Source organism: Berghia stephanieae, chromosome 5 (genome assembly GCF_034508935.2).
Source record: "Berghia stephanieae isolate SIO BIC M18660-M18661 chromosome 5, UCSD_Bste_1.3, whole genome shotgun sequence".
In the NCBI taxonomy this organism is placed as follows: Eukaryota; Metazoa; Mollusca; class Gastropoda; order Nudibranchia; family Aeolidiidae; genus Berghia; species Berghia stephanieae.
Genome location: NC_088364.1, coordinates 13,349,012 through 13,369,011, shown reverse-complemented (window position 1 = coordinate 13,369,011; position 20,000 = coordinate 13,349,012). Strand labels below are relative to the sequence as shown.

At 32.5% G+C, this 20,000-nt stretch overlaps 2 protein-coding genes across 2 annotated transcripts in view; both read left to right on the top strand.

Moving 5' to 3' along the window:
- LOC144973859 (uncharacterized) overlaps positions 1–20,000 on the top strand; it is a 92,011-nt gene that overhangs the window by 5,196 nt on the left and 66,815 nt on the right. The window contains exons 3-7 of the mRNA XM_078916749.1: positions 2,179–2,309; positions 6,662–6,750; positions 8,871–8,930; positions 9,881–9,897; positions 10,316–10,446. Coding sequence (XP_078772875.1) covers positions 2,179–2,309; positions 6,662–6,750; positions 8,871–8,930; positions 9,881–9,897; positions 10,316–10,446 — 428 coding nt within the window. The remainder of the gene's footprint in view (positions 1–2,178; positions 2,310–6,661; positions 6,751–8,870; positions 8,931–9,880; positions 9,898–10,315; positions 10,447–20,000) is intronic.
- LOC144973789 (uncharacterized) lies at positions 11,800–12,986 on the top strand. The gene is made up of 2 exons (XM_078916684.1): positions 11,800–11,869; positions 12,543–12,986. The coding sequence occupies exon 2, from the start codon at positions 12,543–12,545 to the stop codon at positions 12,984–12,986; it is 444 nt and encodes a 147-aa protein (XP_078772810.1). The 5' UTR covers positions 11,800–11,869.

The following is a 20,000-nucleotide window of genomic DNA, read 5'->3' as shown; positions in this document are numbered from 1 at the left end:
GTACGCTAGAAATTGATGATGATAAAGATGATTATGGTGATGATGATGATGATGATGATGATGATGATGATGATGATGATGATGATGATGATGATGATGATGATGATGTGACGACAACGAAGACGATATTGACTGAAGGAGACATGAGCTCTAGATAACCATTTTCAATATACCGGACTTAAAACGCAAAATGTTGATGTCCCCTTTCTTAAAATGGGTATATTGCAATTATTATTATTATTTTATTATTATTATTATTATTATTATTATTATTATTATTATTATTATTATTATTATTATTAATTATTATTATATTATATATTATTATTATTATTATTATTATTATTATTACTATAATATATAATAATAATAATAATAATAATAATAATAATAATAATAATAATAATAATAATAATAATAATAATAATGATATGATGATAATAATAATAATAATTATTATTATTATTATTATTATTATTATTATTATTATTATTATTATATTATCATTATATTATTATTATTATTATTATTATTATTATTATTATTATTATTTATTATTATTATTATTATTATTATTATTATTACTATCATCATCATCATCATATCATCATCATCATCATCATCATCATCATCATCATCATCATCATCGACATCATCATAATCATCATTATCATTATTATCTCACAATTGGAAACCAAATTTAGAGTGGAAAATCAAAATAGACCGGATGCAAATTAGAGGAATGATAGTTTATTATATATTTTATATATATATATATATATATATATATATATATATATATATAATATATATATATATATATATATATATATATATATATATATATATATTATATATATATATATATGCACACACACACACACACACAAATATATATTTTTTTGTTCCTAGATTCATAATCTAGGATTTTATTAAAGCTTTTTGGAATGAGAAAAATATTGGCGTATCGGATATGATTGTTATTTTCTTACTTCAAAGAATCTTTAACGTTTTACTAACTTGATATATAATTTATCACTTGCAATACTCCCGACCATTTGGCATCTCGTGTAACAGTTACCTGGGAAACTTGGAATAAACAAGAAAAACATATTATTCCCTGATGTGTCTGGTGAAATATTCTTTTATACCCAGATTTGCTTTAGAAAGCAATAGCTTAAAGAGAGAGAGAGAGAGAGAGAGAGAGAGAGAGAGAGAGAGAGAGAGAGAGAGAGATCCCTAAGAATGAATAAAAGGAACATTACCTACTGTATTTGATGAAGGATATTGAATGGAGCGGAGAAATTTTCTACGTGATTGACTTTACGTATAATAGAATGAATTATTTTCAAATACAGATTGGAGAGAGTTTTTCTTTATTTTTATTAACTTAGAAAATTGACCATAAAAATCTGCAATGACAAACAACATTCAAAAGACTTCAAGGTATCAAGTTAAAGAGAGTTTGCCTAGTTTTGGGCAATTCTAACTGAGCGATATTTGGATAAACAAATTCCCGGCCAAGTGTCTTGTCAGTGTTTTGCAGCATAGATGGTGGTGTCTTTGCAGTCGTGGGTGTTAATATTGAGTTAACACCTGATAGGATGTGTGGGAATGTTTGATACTGTGTAGCATGTATTTTTTCGTGTGTTTTTGATTAAATTTGAGAATGATAATGCAACAGAAAACCTAGCTTCAACAAAATAAGATGTTGTGGATTCATAAGTCCTTAATTATATCAATTCAGGAGATGTCTAAGGAAAAATAATAATTTTTTGTTCTGATGGAGTCGAATCTATGTACACACATCACAATTGTTAAACTCATGGATGGTGAGGCGGAAGTCGTGAGCAGTAAATTTTACTTGATAGTACACGAATATCCACCGATTTTAAAATCGAAAAGCAGGCAAAACCGAAAGCAAAATTATCTGCGGTTAAGATGGCATCAATGTTCTTATGTCTGAAAACACAAATTAAGGTGAAAAACAGGTCCGAAAGTAGCCTGTCAAAAATTATCGAACCTAGAGAATCCTACTTTAAATTATTTCACGTTTATTTACTCATCCGATTCTGACAATACAGCATATTGAAACATTAACATTTGGTGTGCTTTACTGTGTTAAAGCAAATTCTGTGGTAATTCAAATAAAATCAAGGGTTTATATTTCCATTGCAGCAAATCGGAAAAGGCTATAAAGTGTCTGGAGGAGAACAGTTGGAGGACTTGTCCCGATAACATAAAGCGTAAATTTAAAGAAGAATTGGAAAATATTCAACTCAGCTTCGAGCGTGGTTGCGTAGCACAAAGTAAATATAGTTATTCAATACTAAAAAACAACTCTCCTTAAGAATCTTATAAGGAATGAAATAGACATTTATGGTAGTGGTTATGAGGAAGATAATGATAATGATAATGAAAATGATGATGTTGATGATGATGGTGATGATGATGCTAATGATGATGATGTTAATGGTGTTGCTGCTGCTGCTGCTTCTGATGATGATGATGATGATGATAATGATGATGATGATGATGATGATGATGATGATGATGATGATGATGATGATGATGATGATGATGATGATGATTTAATCAAATACTTTTGCTATGTTTACGCGCTCAATGATGACATAAAACCAAATTTCTGTTAAATACATAGACATTAATATTTATAAAACAAAATAAATCAGATTAACAAATATTGTCAATTATAAGCGGAACTGGAACTTTTTTTCGTCTTATTCATTATTACATTTACTTTGTAGAATACATTCTTAGACAGCTATAACAGCAGTTAATAATTTCTGTTTATAATCATCATTTATTGAGTAACGAGGAAATCATTACGGTGCCAGAGAAATCAAGAAAGAAAAATACAAGAGAAAAAAAAAACATTTTTAATATCAGTTCTGTAATGGTAGCACACCTGACTGGTAATCAGTAGGTCTGAGGCTTGATCCCCAATTGAAGAAAACAGATTATTTGGTATGTTTTGTGCTCATAAATGAGTGACGTCACAACATTAATAAAATTAATTTATGGGCACAATTGATACCACATACTATACTCAGATTATTAATGGAGCGTGTTTTTCTGTTTTTTTTTCAAAGCTGTCCCTCTAAGTTCTAGTATTCTTTTTTAATTCGTGCTTCCTTACAAAGGAGCATACTATTTGCTGCCTACCAATGTTTTGTTTATTCATCTTAACTACGCCACTACCACATTATTTCATTCATCTGTTGTGTTTCATTCATCCTATTTTTTTGATAAAGGGGAAATCCGAAACGTTCATTTGATCTGTTTTTGTAATTAAATTGAAGCTTACAATCATTTTCACATTATTATTTATTTCTTTGAGCTTTGAGCAGCAACATTTACATTATCAAAAGTTGTAAAAATTTGTGTTAAGCTTTGATTCAATTTGTCTTAACTGAATAGAGATTATGGACCAAGTTGATGCCATATCAAAAAGTTTTCTCCTTTAAGACCTATGAAAAACTAATTTAAACCCGCTGTCATAAAATTCGAGACTTCACACTGTAAATAATGTAAACAAGTACCACAACTATGAGATGAATTCATCGTTTTTCCAAAAAATATTGTGCTTACATGAAGTGTAAGCCACTATAACCTTTGACCCGAGACACAGTAACATACAGTTGTCCGTTTGTGAAAACAGGTTGTGGTGAGAAAATCAACTGCGAAAATAAACCTGAAATAGCAGACGTGAGCAGAGTTGAAAGACGATCCTGAGATCGATAACTTTCCTCACAATACAGTACTCTGGTGATCATGTTTTGATTGTTGATTGGTAACATTAGGAGCTAGACAGATACAATTGACAGTTTGCCGATAACGTTCAACTAAATATTTCCCAGGGCAATAATTATCAAATCGATGAAAAATATTAGACCCGTCTTGCAGTGATACTAGTTGATGTTGTTAATCGGTGAAACTTGTTTAGAATTTCTGATAATCCGAATACCTTGATGTAATCAAGTGAATAATATCGTTATGAATACCACGATTTGAAAAAAGCCAATCGGACAGTTCCTAGCAAACCCCCCCCCCCCTCCCACCTCATCGCTCATGAAGTTCTGTACTTGATTTTTATACTGGACAGATAGAGTTGAGGATGTAACCATAAGTTAAACCTGGGTATTATCCACCCGAAACCATCATATTGAAAGCATCAAAGGGGCAATAATAATATCTGATGTCATAAATAGATGAAAACTGTTGAAAACTTGGTGTAGATTTGAAGTCCTTAAAGTAATTAAGTGAATACATTATTTCGAATGTAACGATTTTCGAACAAAGGCCAAACTTACAACTTTTTAGAGTGTCGAGATTGGTTGTTTTGGAGTGTGTTAGAGTCGTCGGTACAGTTTTAATGATATCTGTTTGACTCAACGAACTTTCAAACTGACTTTAAAATATAGAAGGAAATCAAGTTATCTGTTATCTATCTTTAAAAATACATTTCTAATTTTCAAATCCTTCAGTAGAGTTGTGCATCATATAATATTTTTTATTGACTCAAATGGCACAATGTTCTCCATGAGGCTATATTTTTTAAAGAAAGGATATACCCCTTTAAACTATACGATACAATACGACACTCTCATAAAGCTGCGTAAAGAAATCTACTTGTATCGATCGATAAGCCATTAAAGAGGAGGGCTATGGAATTGGCATTTCATAATCAACCCCGAGAAGATGATTATCGAAATACGACAGAGAGACCACCAGTGTGGAACGACGTGATAGGAAAAGGATCCAAGACAAATTTGATGTGGATAACATCCAAAGATGGATGGAACTGGGTGGACGTAAACAAACATCCGACAATGGAATGGACGTCTGATAATTGGGGTAGAAAAAGACTCATGAGTTCTGGACAGAGGATCAATTATATTCTTGCAAGTGGTTAACATACTGGGTATTTAGAAGAACGCCATACCATTTTTTTTTTTTTATGCATCATCTGGAAGGTAGAGACTCTCATTCTGGGCTCAATGCAGAGGTGTTTGAAGACTGACTAAAGAACCGTTTTCTACCTTTCCTTGAAGCACCCAGCTATATTGCATTGAAAAACGCTACAATTCGGTGGCCTCAATGTTCCAACTTCAGCAACTATAATAAACTGATATGATTTCATGGCTCCAATCAGACAGAATTACATATTCTGACTATTTATCAAAGGCCCAACTATACTCCTAATCAAAAGAAACAAACCAGAAACAGGTTTCTAATCAATGAATTTTTACACGAGGATGCGCGACTTCCCCCATATCACTGTGAGCGCAATCCAATCGAGCTCATTTGGAAACAAGTAAATGGAAAGATGAGAGGTAGAACACTAATTTTACTCTCACCGACAAGTTAATAAATGATAGAACAAGCAGGGGCGTGGCTATATTGGTTGATTTGGTGCCTGGCACCGCATCCATCTTTTAAAAATGGATTACAGCATTAAAAAATAAATAAATAAACTAAGAAATGGTATATACCAGCTCTTACCTTTTTGAGTAAGCCTTTTTTAAAAAAATTTTCTTTCTTTTGTATTTACAAATATAGCAAGTTTTAAGTCCTTTTCTTTTATTTCTGGCACCACCTTATACTGTAAGCATGCCACGCCACTGAGAACAAGGGAAGACTGGGAAAAGGCTTGCTCCAACCTTCGCAAACTGGAGGAAAATTACATTTCATGGAATAGAGTGATGCCACGAGATCTTTCCAAAGTCGTTTCATTTCTTCTTTTCCTCATCTTCGTCATTAGAATGTTTTGATTGATGTATCCACTATGACTTTATTGTTGGTGGTGTTGTAGTTGTTGGTATTGCTGAACACATGTACATATTTGTGGAAACAATTTGTCAAAAATTTATGAATTTCTACTTTTGACCATTTTACATTAAATCTATGTAATCCTCTCTGGCATAAACACAAGTTATTTCTATAAATTTCGTAATCAAGATAATGTTAAAATGCGTAATGATCACTTTCACTTGTACTCATCAGTAATGTTTATTGATTGTTATAAATTGTAAATGTCTGATAGTTAAGGATTGCATTCGTTTTTTCATAAACAGATACTGAATATATATCATTTAAATTTCAATTAACCGAACTTTCCAGTTTAACAAATTCCTTCAAAATGGATAAGCGGAAAAGTCATAATTTTGAAATTGTAAATCATGTATGAGTTACGATCCTTACCAGTTATCGATTTTAATATAGCTGTTATAAGCGAAATCCTTTCCTGTTGTTTTGCAATTAATGAAAAAATATTTTTTGATTAAGACAAATTGATTTAGAGGTTCATACAAACTTTTGCAACTGTGCATTGGTGGACAGCTGAGAAAAAAAAAAGAAGAAAAACAGGTGGCACTTATTAACAAGCTGACTATAGTTACACAATTGTGTATAAGTATGGTTTGAGAGAGTGTGTGAAGTTTCATGATTGTATATAAAATATGTTTTGATTTATGGGCAAACGGCCAGCCCTCGTATATTATGCCATATTGCTTATTAAAACCAGTTGACCACATCTTGTATAACCATCTCTATGAGATAAATGCAACCTTTGTTCACGTTTTGGGTGTAATTTTGATAAATTGATGAAGTTATAATTGATTCTATAATATTCAAACAGGTACAGTTAGGACAACAAAGTGTAAAAAAATGGGTATAAAACGTTGCGTTTCGCTGTACTATGAAGGAAGACGGAGTGGATTTCTGTCCGTAAGTACTCTGGGATTTGATGATGATAATGAAAATGATGATGATGATGATATGATGATGATGATGATGATGATGATGATGATGATGATGATGATGATGATGATGATGATGATGATGATGATGATATGATGATGATGATGATGATGATGAGGATGATGATGATGATTATAATGTGACGACAACGAAGACGATGATGACTGAGGGAGACATGAGATATAGATAACCATTTTCAATATACAGGACTTAAAATGCAAAATGTTGATGTCCTCTTCCTTAAAATGGGTATTTTGCAATTATTATTATTATTATTATTATTATTATTATTATTATTATTATTATTATTATTATTATTATTATTATTATTATTATTATTATTATTATTATTATTATTATTATTATTATTATTATTATTATTATTATCATTATTATCATTATTATTATTATTATTATTATTATTATTATTATTATTATTATTATTATTATTATTATATTAGTATTATTATTATCTCATTATTATTATTATTATTATTATTATTATTATTATTATTATTATTTATTATTATTATTATTATTATTATTATTATTATTATTATTATTATTATTTATTATTATTATTATTATATGTAGTAGTAGTATAGTATAGTAGTATTAGTTATAGTAGTAGTAGTAGTGTAGTGTATAGTAGTATGTAGTAGTTAGTTATTATTATATTATTATTATTATTATTATATTATATTATTATTATTATTATCATTATTCATTATTATTATTATTATTATTATTATTATTATTATTATTATTATTATTATTATTATATTATTATTATTATTATTATATTATTATTATTATTATATTATTATTATTATTAATTATTATTATTATATTATTATTATTATTATTATTATTATTATTATTATTATATATATTATGATGATTCATGATCACACTTCATCCCATCCTCACTTCCTCATCATCTCATCATATTCCTCACATTCATCCATCATCTATCATCACATCTCATCATCCATCATTCACATCACATCATCATCTCATTCATCACCAATAATCATCTATCATTCACATTCGTATCAATCCTACCATATCATCTCATTCATTCATCACTCATCATCATTCATTATTATCATATATCATTCATCATCATTATCATTATCTCATTATCTCATCATCATCATCATCATCTTCATCATCCTCATCGTTATTTTCCAATTGGAAATCAAATTCATTGTGAAAAAATGAAAACAGACCCCAATTAAAGGAATGGCAGTTCAAAATTCTTGTTCCAAGTTTCAAAATCTAGGATTTTATTGTCGTATCATCAATGATTATCATTTTCTTACTTCAAAAAATTAATCAAGTTTTGCTAAATTATATATAATTAACACTAGCAATTTTTCCGACCATTTGGCATTTTTGTGTAACAGTAACTAGGAATAACTATGAAAATATTTGTTTTCTATTTTTGTGGGAAATACTACTCTAAATTCCACGCCCTACCTCCATTCAGTAAAAATCTATTTGAATTTAAAAAATCAATTCATAAATAAAAGTGATGCAGTTTAAAAGGTGTCATACATTTGGATGACCTCAAATATAGAAATGATACCAAAAAATGCCTGATAAATTATTATCAATAAAAAAGTCCATGCCTTATGTTATTTTTTGTATTTATTTGACACACCACACACCACACACATACACACATATATATATATATATATATATATATATATATATATATATATATATATAGAGAGAGAGAGAGAGAGAGAGAGAGAGAGAGAGAGAGAGAGAGAGAGTATGTGTTAATCTACTGTGAGGAAAAGAGAAATTGGACAAGTCTATTTCAAAGGGAATAAAGAGTAATAGAAAGTCGAATGATCAATTGATTATTAAAACAAGATTCAATAGCTGATGTCTAATAATGAAAAAATACATTTAAAAAGCGTGCAAGAGTTTGTGTTCTCAGACGACGCGAACACGGCTGCCAGATTGCCTCGCGTGTGGCCAAATATATAATTTTGTTTCTTTTATTAAATTTTATCCATTTATTTTTGTCTCAGTGACATTTAATTAGTCTATTCAATTCTTTGTGTTTTAAGGGGATCAGTGTTAGTGGTGAAAGCCACTATTTAGCCACTTTTGAAGTCGAATTTGGTAAGGTGAAAGTCTGACCATCTGGCCTGGCTGACGTCATTTTCGTGTCGAGTGATTGGAAGCGGGGGGGGGGGGGGTGCAAAATGGCCGTCTCCTCTTCTCACTCATTGAAGTGCAAATGGGTTGATGTTTTGTGATAATACGTGAAAATTACATATCATAATCCAATGAAATTTGAATCATAAATAGAAGAAATGTCCATATATAACATTATTAACGACGAAATATATTACTCCCTAGAGTAGACATCTATTTTTAACGGTCTTTTAGTAATCGCACGAGTTTTCACATTTGACTTAATCTGCAATGAACTTTTTACTAATACTGTACCAACTTGCAATCATATTCATTGATAAACGGTGTCGTAATTACTTTTTTTAAAATAGCATAAACGAAATCGCAGTGTCTAATATTTTGCCTTAAATTCAAGCCATTTTGGAACCCAAAACGAGGGATTTACGTAAGATCGTCATTGCTACATTTACCTGGCAAATTGTGAAAACCAGAAAAACAGATTATTCCCCGATTTGTCTGGTAAAAAATTCTCTTACACCCAGAATTGTTTGAAAAAGCGATAGCCTTATAGAGAGGGAGAGAAAGAAAGAAAGAAAGAAAGAGAGAGAGAGAGAGAGAGAGAGAGAGAGAGAGAGAGAGAGAGAGAGAGAGAGAGAGAGAGAGAGAGAGTTTGCCATGTTTTGGGCAATACTAACTGAGCGATATTTGAGATAAACACTTTTTCCGTCCAAGTGTTTTTTCACTGTTTGGCAGCATAAATGGCGCGCCTTTGCAGTCGTGGGTGTTAAAATTCAGTTAACACCTGATAGGATGTGTGGGAATGTTTGATACTGTGTAACATGTATGTGTGTGTAAATTTGAGAATGAAATGCAACAGAAAACCTATCTTGAACAAAATATGATGTTTTGAATTCATATGTCCTTAATTTTATCAATTCAGGAGATGTCAAAGGAAATGTAATGGTTTTTTGTCCTGATGGAGTCGAATCTATGTTCACACATCACAATTGTTAAACTCATGGATGGTGAGGCGGAAGTCGTGAGCAGTAAATTTTACTTGATAGTATACAACAAATATCCACCGAATTTTAAAATCGAAAAGCAGGCAAAACCGAAAGCAAAATTATCTGCGGTTAAGATGGCATCAATGTTCTTAAGTCTGAAAACACAAATTAAGGTGAAAAACCGATCCGAAAGTAGCCTGTCAAAAATTATCGAACCTAGAGAATCCTACTTTAAATTATTTCACGTTTATTCACTCATCCGATTCTGACAATACAGCACATTGAAACATTAACATTTGGTGTGTTTTACTGTGTTAAAGCAACTTCTGTGTACATTCAAATAAAATCAAATGTTTATATTTCCATTGCAGCGATTCGGAAAAGGCTATAAAGTGTCTGGAGGAGAACAGTTGGAGGACTTGTCCCGATAACATAAAGCGTAAATTTAAAGAAGATTTCGATAATATTCAGTTGTTCAAACAGACGCATTGCGGAGAACAAAGTAAATATAGTTATTAAATACTAAAAACAACTGTCCTTAAGAGTCTTATAACGAGTGAAATAGACATTTATGGTAGTGGTTATGAGGAAGTAATGATGATGATAATGAAAATGATGTTGGCGACGATGGTAATAATAATGATGATAATGATGAAGATATTAATGCTGCTATTGCTGCTGTTTCTAATGACGATGATGATGATGATGATGATGATGATGATGATGATGATGATGATGATGATGATGATGATGATGATGATGATGATGATGGTGATGATGATAATGTTGATGATGATGATGATAATAATAATGTTGATGATGATGATGATGATGATGATGATGATGATGATGATGATGATGATGATGATGATGATGATGATGATGGTGATTTTGATGATGATGATGATGATGATGATGATGATGATGATGGTGATGATGATAATGTTGATGATGATGATGATGATTTAATCAAATACTTTTGCTATGTTTACGCGCTCAATGATGACATAAAACCAAATATCTGTTAAATACATAAACGTCTACATTAATATTTATAAAACAAAATAAATCAGATTAACAAATATTGTCATTTATAAGCGGAACTGGAACTTGTTTTTGTCTTATTCATTATTACCTTTGTTTTGTAGAATACATTCTTAGACAGCTATAACAGCAGTTCATAATTGCTGTTTATAATCATCATTTATTAAGTAACGAGGAAATCATTACGGTGCCAGAGAAATCAAGAAAGAAAAATACTAGAGATAAAAAACATTTTTAATATCAGTTTTGTAATGGTAGCACACCTGACAGGTAATCAGTAGGTCTGAGGCTTGATCCCCAATTGAGGAAAACAGATTATTTGGTATGTTTTGTGCTCATAAATGAGTGACGTCACAACATTAATAAAATTAATTTATGCGCACAATTGATGCCACATACTATAATCATATTTTTTATTAATGGAGTGTGTTTTTCTGTGTTTTTTCTCAGCTGTCCCTCTGTCTAATTTCTAGTGTTCTATTTTTATTCGCGCTTCCTTACAAAGGAGCATACTATTTCCTGCCTACCAATGTTTTGTTTATTCATGTAAACAAGTTACGCACCACAACTATGAGATGAATTCATCATTTTTTCCAAAAATAAATTGTGCTAACACGTAGTTCCGGCTAGCGATTATGAGTTCACGTCATACTTGTTTCCGAATAAAGGCAGTCGCTTTGTTGCCTGACGGGACGTACACTTCCCGGCTTCATTTTATTGTATTATCTCCCTTCCAAACGAAGTTTGCGAAATTTTAATACTACTACGGCGTGAACGGAGGTAGTAGCTTCCCTTTTATCACCAGGATTGACCTCGATAGGCATCGTTTGAATCTTTGTTGTGGTTTCATCGACGCTTTGTAAATCTAAAGGACCCTGAATGTAAGTATGGATTTTCTCCTCTAGATGATTTTTCTTCAGTGTGATATTTATACTTGGGAATTTTTTTTACGGTTTAATTTGTGGTAGATTAGTAATTACACACTGTTATCCATGCTGCCACGCGCACCGGTAGATAAGAAACCACGTTTTTGTTAGTGGGACGTGTGAGTCCCGTCAGGGTTTTCCCACCAGTGGGACGCACAAGTCCCGAGTACTGTTTTACATGCTCAAATGCATTTTTTTAGTGGTATTCTCATTATTACCATGCAAAATGCTCTTTCTTTGTATTTTAAAGTCATTTTAAATTTATTATCAATATCTAAATCAGGTATTCGTTTTGAAAACATTGATCTAGAAAAAGATTTTAGTAGTAAAATATAATAAATTACATACACTTTTATACTGACGATGAAAATGTTAAGAATACTTTTATTATAATTACTCTTTATCTCATCATTTCTCGATCTATTTTTAATGTAAATCAACATTGTTGGATTTTTAAAAAGTCAGGCCGAACTAAAGCAATACTTTTACTCCACAGTCTCTAATGTTTTTGCAGTAGTCAGTAATTCAATAGTAACCACTGCCCCCATTCCCCCTGGCATATATTTCTGGGTTTTACCTGCATTGCTGGATTTAATGTATAGACATTTCGTCCTTATTTTTTCAATAGATGGAGGATCAAAAACAAGTCATTCGAAAAACTAGCAAGCGTTACAATCTAGATGAAGCCTTGATTCAACTGGAGGCACTTCCATCTGATTACAACAGTGCTCTTACTGATGATGAATCCGACTCTGATGTAGACGACGTTGATCCTGAGTTTGTTTTGCCAGAGCCAACTGGACAGCCGAGTCAGCCTGCTGATCGGTTAGATTTTGATGCTGATGCGTCCAGTGATGAAAGTGCAGATGAGGGATCCCAGCCAGCAGCGACTACCTCTAAATGTAGAGGCGCCGACAAAGTGTTGAAAGCAATTGCCAAAGCACAATTGGAGGACACTTTTGCAGAACTTGAAGGTGAGCTCTACTTATTTACATGCAGTAAGCCTTTATTCATGTTCTATAGCGTTATAACACACCTAACACAAATAAATGGCGCTAGTAAATCAAACTAAGTGTTAACGGTAATGTTTTTACATATCCAGTGCGTAATGAATGATGTTACCCATGACAATATTATCCTCTATCCACAGGTCCAAAGGTATCAGAATTCTCCAAGATTGAACAACCTCTTGATGTGTTTATGACATTTATGGGCTCATCTGTAGACAACATACTGGAGCAAACCAACCTGTATAAAAGCCAGCTACAGGTGAAGTCTATGTTGGAAATTAAACTTAGCTTATTCTAAAATGGAAAATTGTACTTGTAGTTGTATCACTGAAAAAAAAATTATTTGGTTCAATTTTACTGCTTACAATAGAAACTTCCTGTAATATTCCCAGATTATTGACACATAAATGTTGCCATTGGTTTGGTTGTGTAAACGTCCCATGCATGTCAAATGTGCTATCAAAGATACAGACAGATAAATTATGCATTTTATTAATCCTATTTAGGGCATAATAAAGGCAACCCATGTCTGAGCTCCGTTGTGTCTCTCTTCTTATGGCTTTGACTAACATTCTCTATGCTTTTCTTTTTTTTATTTTCACAGAGGAATGAAATTGCCACTATCCAGAGAATCGAAATGCTAGGATTTCTTGGTATAAATATCCTCATGGGATATCATTGCTTACCCTCCTGGGTCCATTACTGGAAAGATTTGAATGTGCGTCTGGTTTCTGATGCAATGACTAAGAATCGGTTCGGCCAGATTCTCGCATGTTTACACATAAATGATAATCTGGCTGTACCAGCTGGAAATATGGATAAGCTTTACAAGCTGCGTCCATTGATTCAGGAACTGAATCATAAATTTGTACAGTTGTATAATGTAAATAAGGTGCAAAGCATTGATGAGAGCATGATTTTGTTCAAAGGGAGGAGTAGTTTGAAACAATACAACCCCATGAAACCCATTAAGAGGGGTTACAAACTGTGGATGAGAGCGGATATGAATGGCTATGTGAGCAAGTTTGATGTGTACCAGGGAAAGAATGGACGGAGTGACAGGGATAGGTTTGGATTGGGAGAGAGTGTTGTGATCAGTATGTGTGAGGATTTGTTTGGAAAGGGACATGAGGTGTATTTTGATAACTATTTTTCATCATTAACTCTTATGGACCATTTATTTGATAATGGTGTAAATGCTTGTGGGATCATAAGGGGGAATAGAAAAGGACTTCCAGATTTTGTAAGAGACAAAACAGGAGGAGAGGAGACAGTGACATACGGGTTTTGACAGACGGAAAGACAGTTGTCATGAAATGGATGGACAACAAAGCAGTGACTGCTGTGTCCAACTTTCATGGGACAGACGAAGGGACGGTCAAACGGACCCAGAAAGATGGCACCGAGCTGACGGTGAAATGCCCTGTAGCCATTGTGGATTACAATAAAAAAATGGGTGGGGTGGAAAAAGCTGACATGCTTTGTGCTATTTATGGTATTGGGCGAAAAAGTAAAAAGTGGTGGCATCGAATTTTTTTTGGTTTGCTAGATAGAACCATTGTAAATAGTTTTGAATTTATTAAATTCATCTTCCATGTCTCTTCTGAATTTTCGGAGGGAGCTTTGTCAAAGCCTTATTATCTTGTCATATCCACCCAAAGTTGGAAGACCCCTGTCCACTCCCTGTCCATCTCCTGTCCCAGCTAAAAAGAGAAAGACATTGAACTTCTCTGTGCCTGAATCCATCAGGATGCAGAATGTCGGTGCACATCACATTATTTTTGTGGACAAGAGGGGAAGGAGTGAAGTGTGTACACGTAATAAGATTGAATCCAGGCCAGAGAGCAAATGTTCACTTTGCAATGTCTTTTATGTTGCAACAAGAAGAAAAATTGTTTCAACCAGTTTCATGGTGTGTGAAATAAGAATTGTTATAATTTTGTACTCATGTTCATCCCATACAATTTATCATTATGAAGTGTTGTTGTTGATAAATGATTGATAATAATTATATTTGTATTTTTGTTGACATTTTTCTTAAAAGATTGATAATAATTATATTTTGTAATTTTGTTGACATTTTTTAAAAATGATTGATAATAATTATATTTTGTATTTTTGTTGACATTTTTCTTTGTATAAAATGACATTCTGGTCCATGGAAAAACAATGTTTTTGTGTTTTCTTATCAATTGGTTACATTTTATGAGTGTATTTGCACAGAAAGTGACCAAGACAGATGGTGGGACTTGTGAGTCCCAGGTGCTGGAAATTCCTGACGGGACGTGAGAGTTCCACCCTCTGTCCTGACCAAATTTGGCAGTATAACTCAAATTCTCGTGTATATTGTTTACATATGCAGCATTTGGAGCATAATATCAAGATATAAGAGTATTTGCGTAAGGAAATCTGTGTCTGGGCAACAAAGGGTTAACTGCTATATAAACTTGTAGTTCTCCTTAAATTTTGAATTTGTGATTCAATTGCTTATTATCTACATCCTGTCGCAATTACCGATATGAAATTTCTAGTTTTAAATCATTTGAAACACTGATTATTATATATTCAATATTGTCATATTAACAATAAATGCTATTTATATAACTTTTTTAAAAATTCACACATCATTTAAAGGCTTTTAAACCACTAGTAAAAAGTCCGCAATCTCGAGGGGGAAAGAACTATTTTCATTCGATATTGTACTCATCATCATTTAGTGATGGCAGATTGGTAAACAGCGTTGTCTGTGTAACTTGGTACATCCTCTGTTGATTTTTCTGTGTGGCCCAACATGAAGTGTAAGCCACTATTCTAGTTTTAAATCATTTGAAACACTGATTATTATATATTCAATATTGTCATATTAACAATAAATGCTATTTATATAACTTTTAAAAAATTCACAGAGCATTTAAAGGCTTTTAAACCACGAGTAAAAAGTCCGCAATCTCGAGGGGGAAAGAACTTTTTTCATTTGATATTGTACTCATCATCATTTGGTGATGGCAGATTGGTAAACAGCGTTGTCTGTGTAACTTGGTACATCCTCTGTTGATTTTTCTGTGTGGCCCAACATGAAGTGCAAGCCACTATAACCTCTGACCCGTGACACAGCAACATACAGTTGTCCATGTGTGAAAACAGGTTGTGGTAAGTAAATCAACTGCGAAAATAAACCTGAAGTAGCAGACGTGAGCAGAGTTGAAAGACGATCCTGAGATCGATAACTTTCATCACAATACAGTACTCTGGTGATCATGTTTTGATTGTTGATTGGTAACATTGAGAGTTTGCCCAGAATTCAAAACTAAGTAATGTACACTGATTTACATGGAAGAAAATGGGTATGGTTGACCACTTTAATCCTGAGAAATGAAAATCTGAAGCAGACGCGAACAGTATCAAGTATTCCATCATAATATATCGGCTTTTGATTTGTTCGGGTTAGGAGCTAGACAGATACAATTGACAGTTTGCCGATAATGTTTAACTAAATATTTCCCAGGGCAATACTTATTAAATCGATAACAAATATGAGCAGTACTATTAGTTGATGTTGTTAATCGGTGAAACTTGTTTAGAATTTCTGTAATCCGAATACCTTAATGTAATCAAGTGAATAATATCATTATGAATGCCACAATTTGCTGGAAAAAAGCCAATTGGACAGCTCATGAATTTCTGTACTTAATGTTTATACTGAGGGTGTGACCATAAGTTAAACCTGGGTATTATCCACCCGAAACCATCACATTGAAAGAATCAAAGGGGCAATAATAATATCTGATGTCATAAATAGATAAAGACTGTTGAAAACTTAGTGTGGATATGAAGCCCTTAAAGTAATTAAGTGAATACATTATTTCGAATGCAACGATTTGCGTAAAAACGCCAAACTGACAACTTTTTACAGTGTCGAGATTGTTTGTTTTGGAGAGTATTAGTGTCGTCGGTACAGTTTTTATTATATCTAATTGACTCAACGAACTTTCAAACTGACTATAAGTTATAGAAGGAAATCAAGTTATCTGTTTATCTATCTGTAAAAATACATTTCTAATTTTCAAAGCTTTCAGTAGAGTTGTGCGCCATATAATATTTTTTATTGACTCAAATAGCACAATGTTCTCCATGAGGCTATACGTCTTTAAACTATGCGATATAATATGACACTCTCATAAAGCTGCGAAAAGAAATCTACTTGTATCTATCGATAAGCCATTAAAGAGGAGGGCTATGGAATTGGCATTTCATAATCAACCCCGAGAAGATGATTATCGAAATACGACGGAGAGACCACCAGTGTGGAACGAGTGATAGGAAAAGGATCCAAGACAACTTTGATGTGGATAACATCCAAAGATGGATGGAACTGGGTGGACGTAAACAAACCTTCGACAATGGAATGGGCGTCTGATAATTGGGGTAGAAAAAGACTCATGAGTTCTGGACAGAGGATCATTTATATTCTTGCAAGTGGTTACTATAGAGTGATACCACGAAATCTTCTTTTGACCAGTTTACATTAAATCTATGTAATAATCTTTGGCATAAACACAAGTTATTTCTATAAAATTTGCAATCAAGATAATGTTGGAAATACGTAATGTTCACTTACATTTTTACTCATCAGTTCTGTTTATTGATTGTTATAAAATGTAGATGTCTGATAGTTAAGGATTACATTCTGTCCTTCATAATCAGATACTGAATATATATCGTTTAAGTTACAATTAACCGAACTTTCCAGTTTAACAAATTCTTTCAAATTGGATAAGCGGAAAAGTCATAATTTTGAAATTGTAAATCATCTATGAGTTACGATCCTTACCAGTTATCGATTTTAATATAGCTGTTATAAGCGAAATCCTTTCCTGTTGTATTGCAATTAATGAAAAAATATTTTTTGATTAAGACAAATTGATTTAGAGGTTCATACAAACTTTTGCAGCTATGCATTGATGGACAACTGAGGAAAAAAAAGATAAAAAACACGTGTCACTTATTAAAATTCTGATTATAGTTACACAATTGTGTATAAGTATCGTTTGAGAAAGTGTGTGAAGTTTCATGATTGTATATAAAATATGTTTTGATTTATGGGCAAGCGGTACTTTTATATCATCCCGCCCTCGTACATTATGTCATATTGCTAATTAAAGCCAGTTGACTACATCTTGAACAACCATCTCTATCAGATAAATGCATCTTTGTTCACGTTTTGCGTGTCATTTCGATAAATTGATGAAGTTAAAATTGATTCTATAATATTCAAACAGGTACAGATGGGACATCAAAGTGTACAAAAATGGGTATAGAACATTGCGTTTCACAGTACTTTGAAGGCGCATTGGGTTACAGAACGTTCTGTCCGTAAGTACTCTGGGATTTGAAGATGATAATGATGATGATATGAAGATGATGATGATGATGATGATGATGATGATGATGATGATGATTCTGATTCTGTTGATGATGATTCTGATTCTGTTGATGATGATTCTGGTGATGATGATGATGATGATGATGATGATGATGATGATGATGATGATGATGATGATGATGATCATGACGATGATTATGATGATTATAATGTGACGACAACGAAGACGATGATGACTGAAGGAGACATGAGTTCTCGATAACCATTTTCGATATACCGGACTCAAAATGCAAAATGCTGATGTCCTCTTCCTTAAAATTGCAATGACTATCCCGCACAAATCTTTGGGCCTCTTGTTTGCTCACGAAGTGCCCACATTCGGGACAAAATATGGGACGAAGCCGCTCCGTACATGCTATTTTAAAAAATTAATTACGACGCTGCTTATCGATGAATTTGACTGAAAGTTGGCACACAGTTTTAGATTATGTCAAGCGACAAAACTCGTACAATTACCAGAAGACCATTAAAAATAGATTTTTACTCTTTGGAGTACAATATTTCTAAAACTACAAAGAGGAGAGATTTTGTCGCTCACAAGGTGATATATGCACATTTCTTCTATTTATATTTCAAATTTCATTGGATTGTGATAAGTACTTTCCCCGTATTCTCACAAAACATCAACCCAATTTGCATTTCAATGAGTGAAAATAAGAAGACGGCCATTTTGCTCCCTCATCGCACGACACGAAAATGACGTGAGCGAGGCAAGGCTGCCAGATGGCTAGACTATAACCTGACCAAATTCGACTTCAAAAGTGGCTAAATAGAAAATCATATGGCTTTCACTATTAAGACAGGCCCACTTAAAATGAACTAAATTTTAACAAACAGAAAATTGAATAGACTAGGATAAATGTCACTGAGATAAAAATAGATGAATAAAATCTAATAAAAGAAACAAAATTATATATTTGGCCACACACGTGGCCATCTGGCAACCTTGTTCGCGACGGATGACCGATGACATAAATCCTCGCGCGCTTTTTAAAAATTAAGGTATTGTTTTATTGTTATGTCATAGGGATAGTAGATTAACACACACACACACACACTCTCTCTCTCTCTCTCTCTCTCTCTCTCTCTCTCTCTCTCTCTCTCTCTCTCTCTCTCTCTTCTCTCTCTCAAATAAATCTAGAAATAACATAAGCCATGGTCTCACTGGACTGGTTGATAATAATTTAGCAGGCATTTTTCGTGTCATTTGTATGGGTTGTAGACACAAAATTACACTTCGGAAAAGTTCCAAATGATCAATATTATGCATATTTTAAAACAAAATTATAGTTGACCCTAGCCATACAACTCTAAAACTATACACGTTAGAACTCTTCTGATGTCTTCATCTTATTTTCTGATAATTGTGCCATAAAATTGCCAAGTTTTAATATCTAATTCCACGTAATAAGCGAGATACAGCCACAAACCAGAAAAAAAAGCAGAAAAAGCGTCCCATATTTTCGGTATTTTTTTTCTCTTTGTGAGTCAACCAAATAAATGACATCTTTGAAACTTCATAACTTTGTTATATATTAATGGATTTCCAAAATTCAAAAAGATTATTACTTAGTGGAGATAGGGCTTTGATTTAAGAGGAGTATTTCCTACAAAAATAGAAAACAAAAATTTT

Coding starts and splice junctions, on each gene's coding strand:
- LOC144973789 (XM_078916684.1), top strand. CDS start 12,543: ATGGAGGATCAAAAACAAGTCATTCGAAAAACTAGCAAGCGTTACAAT.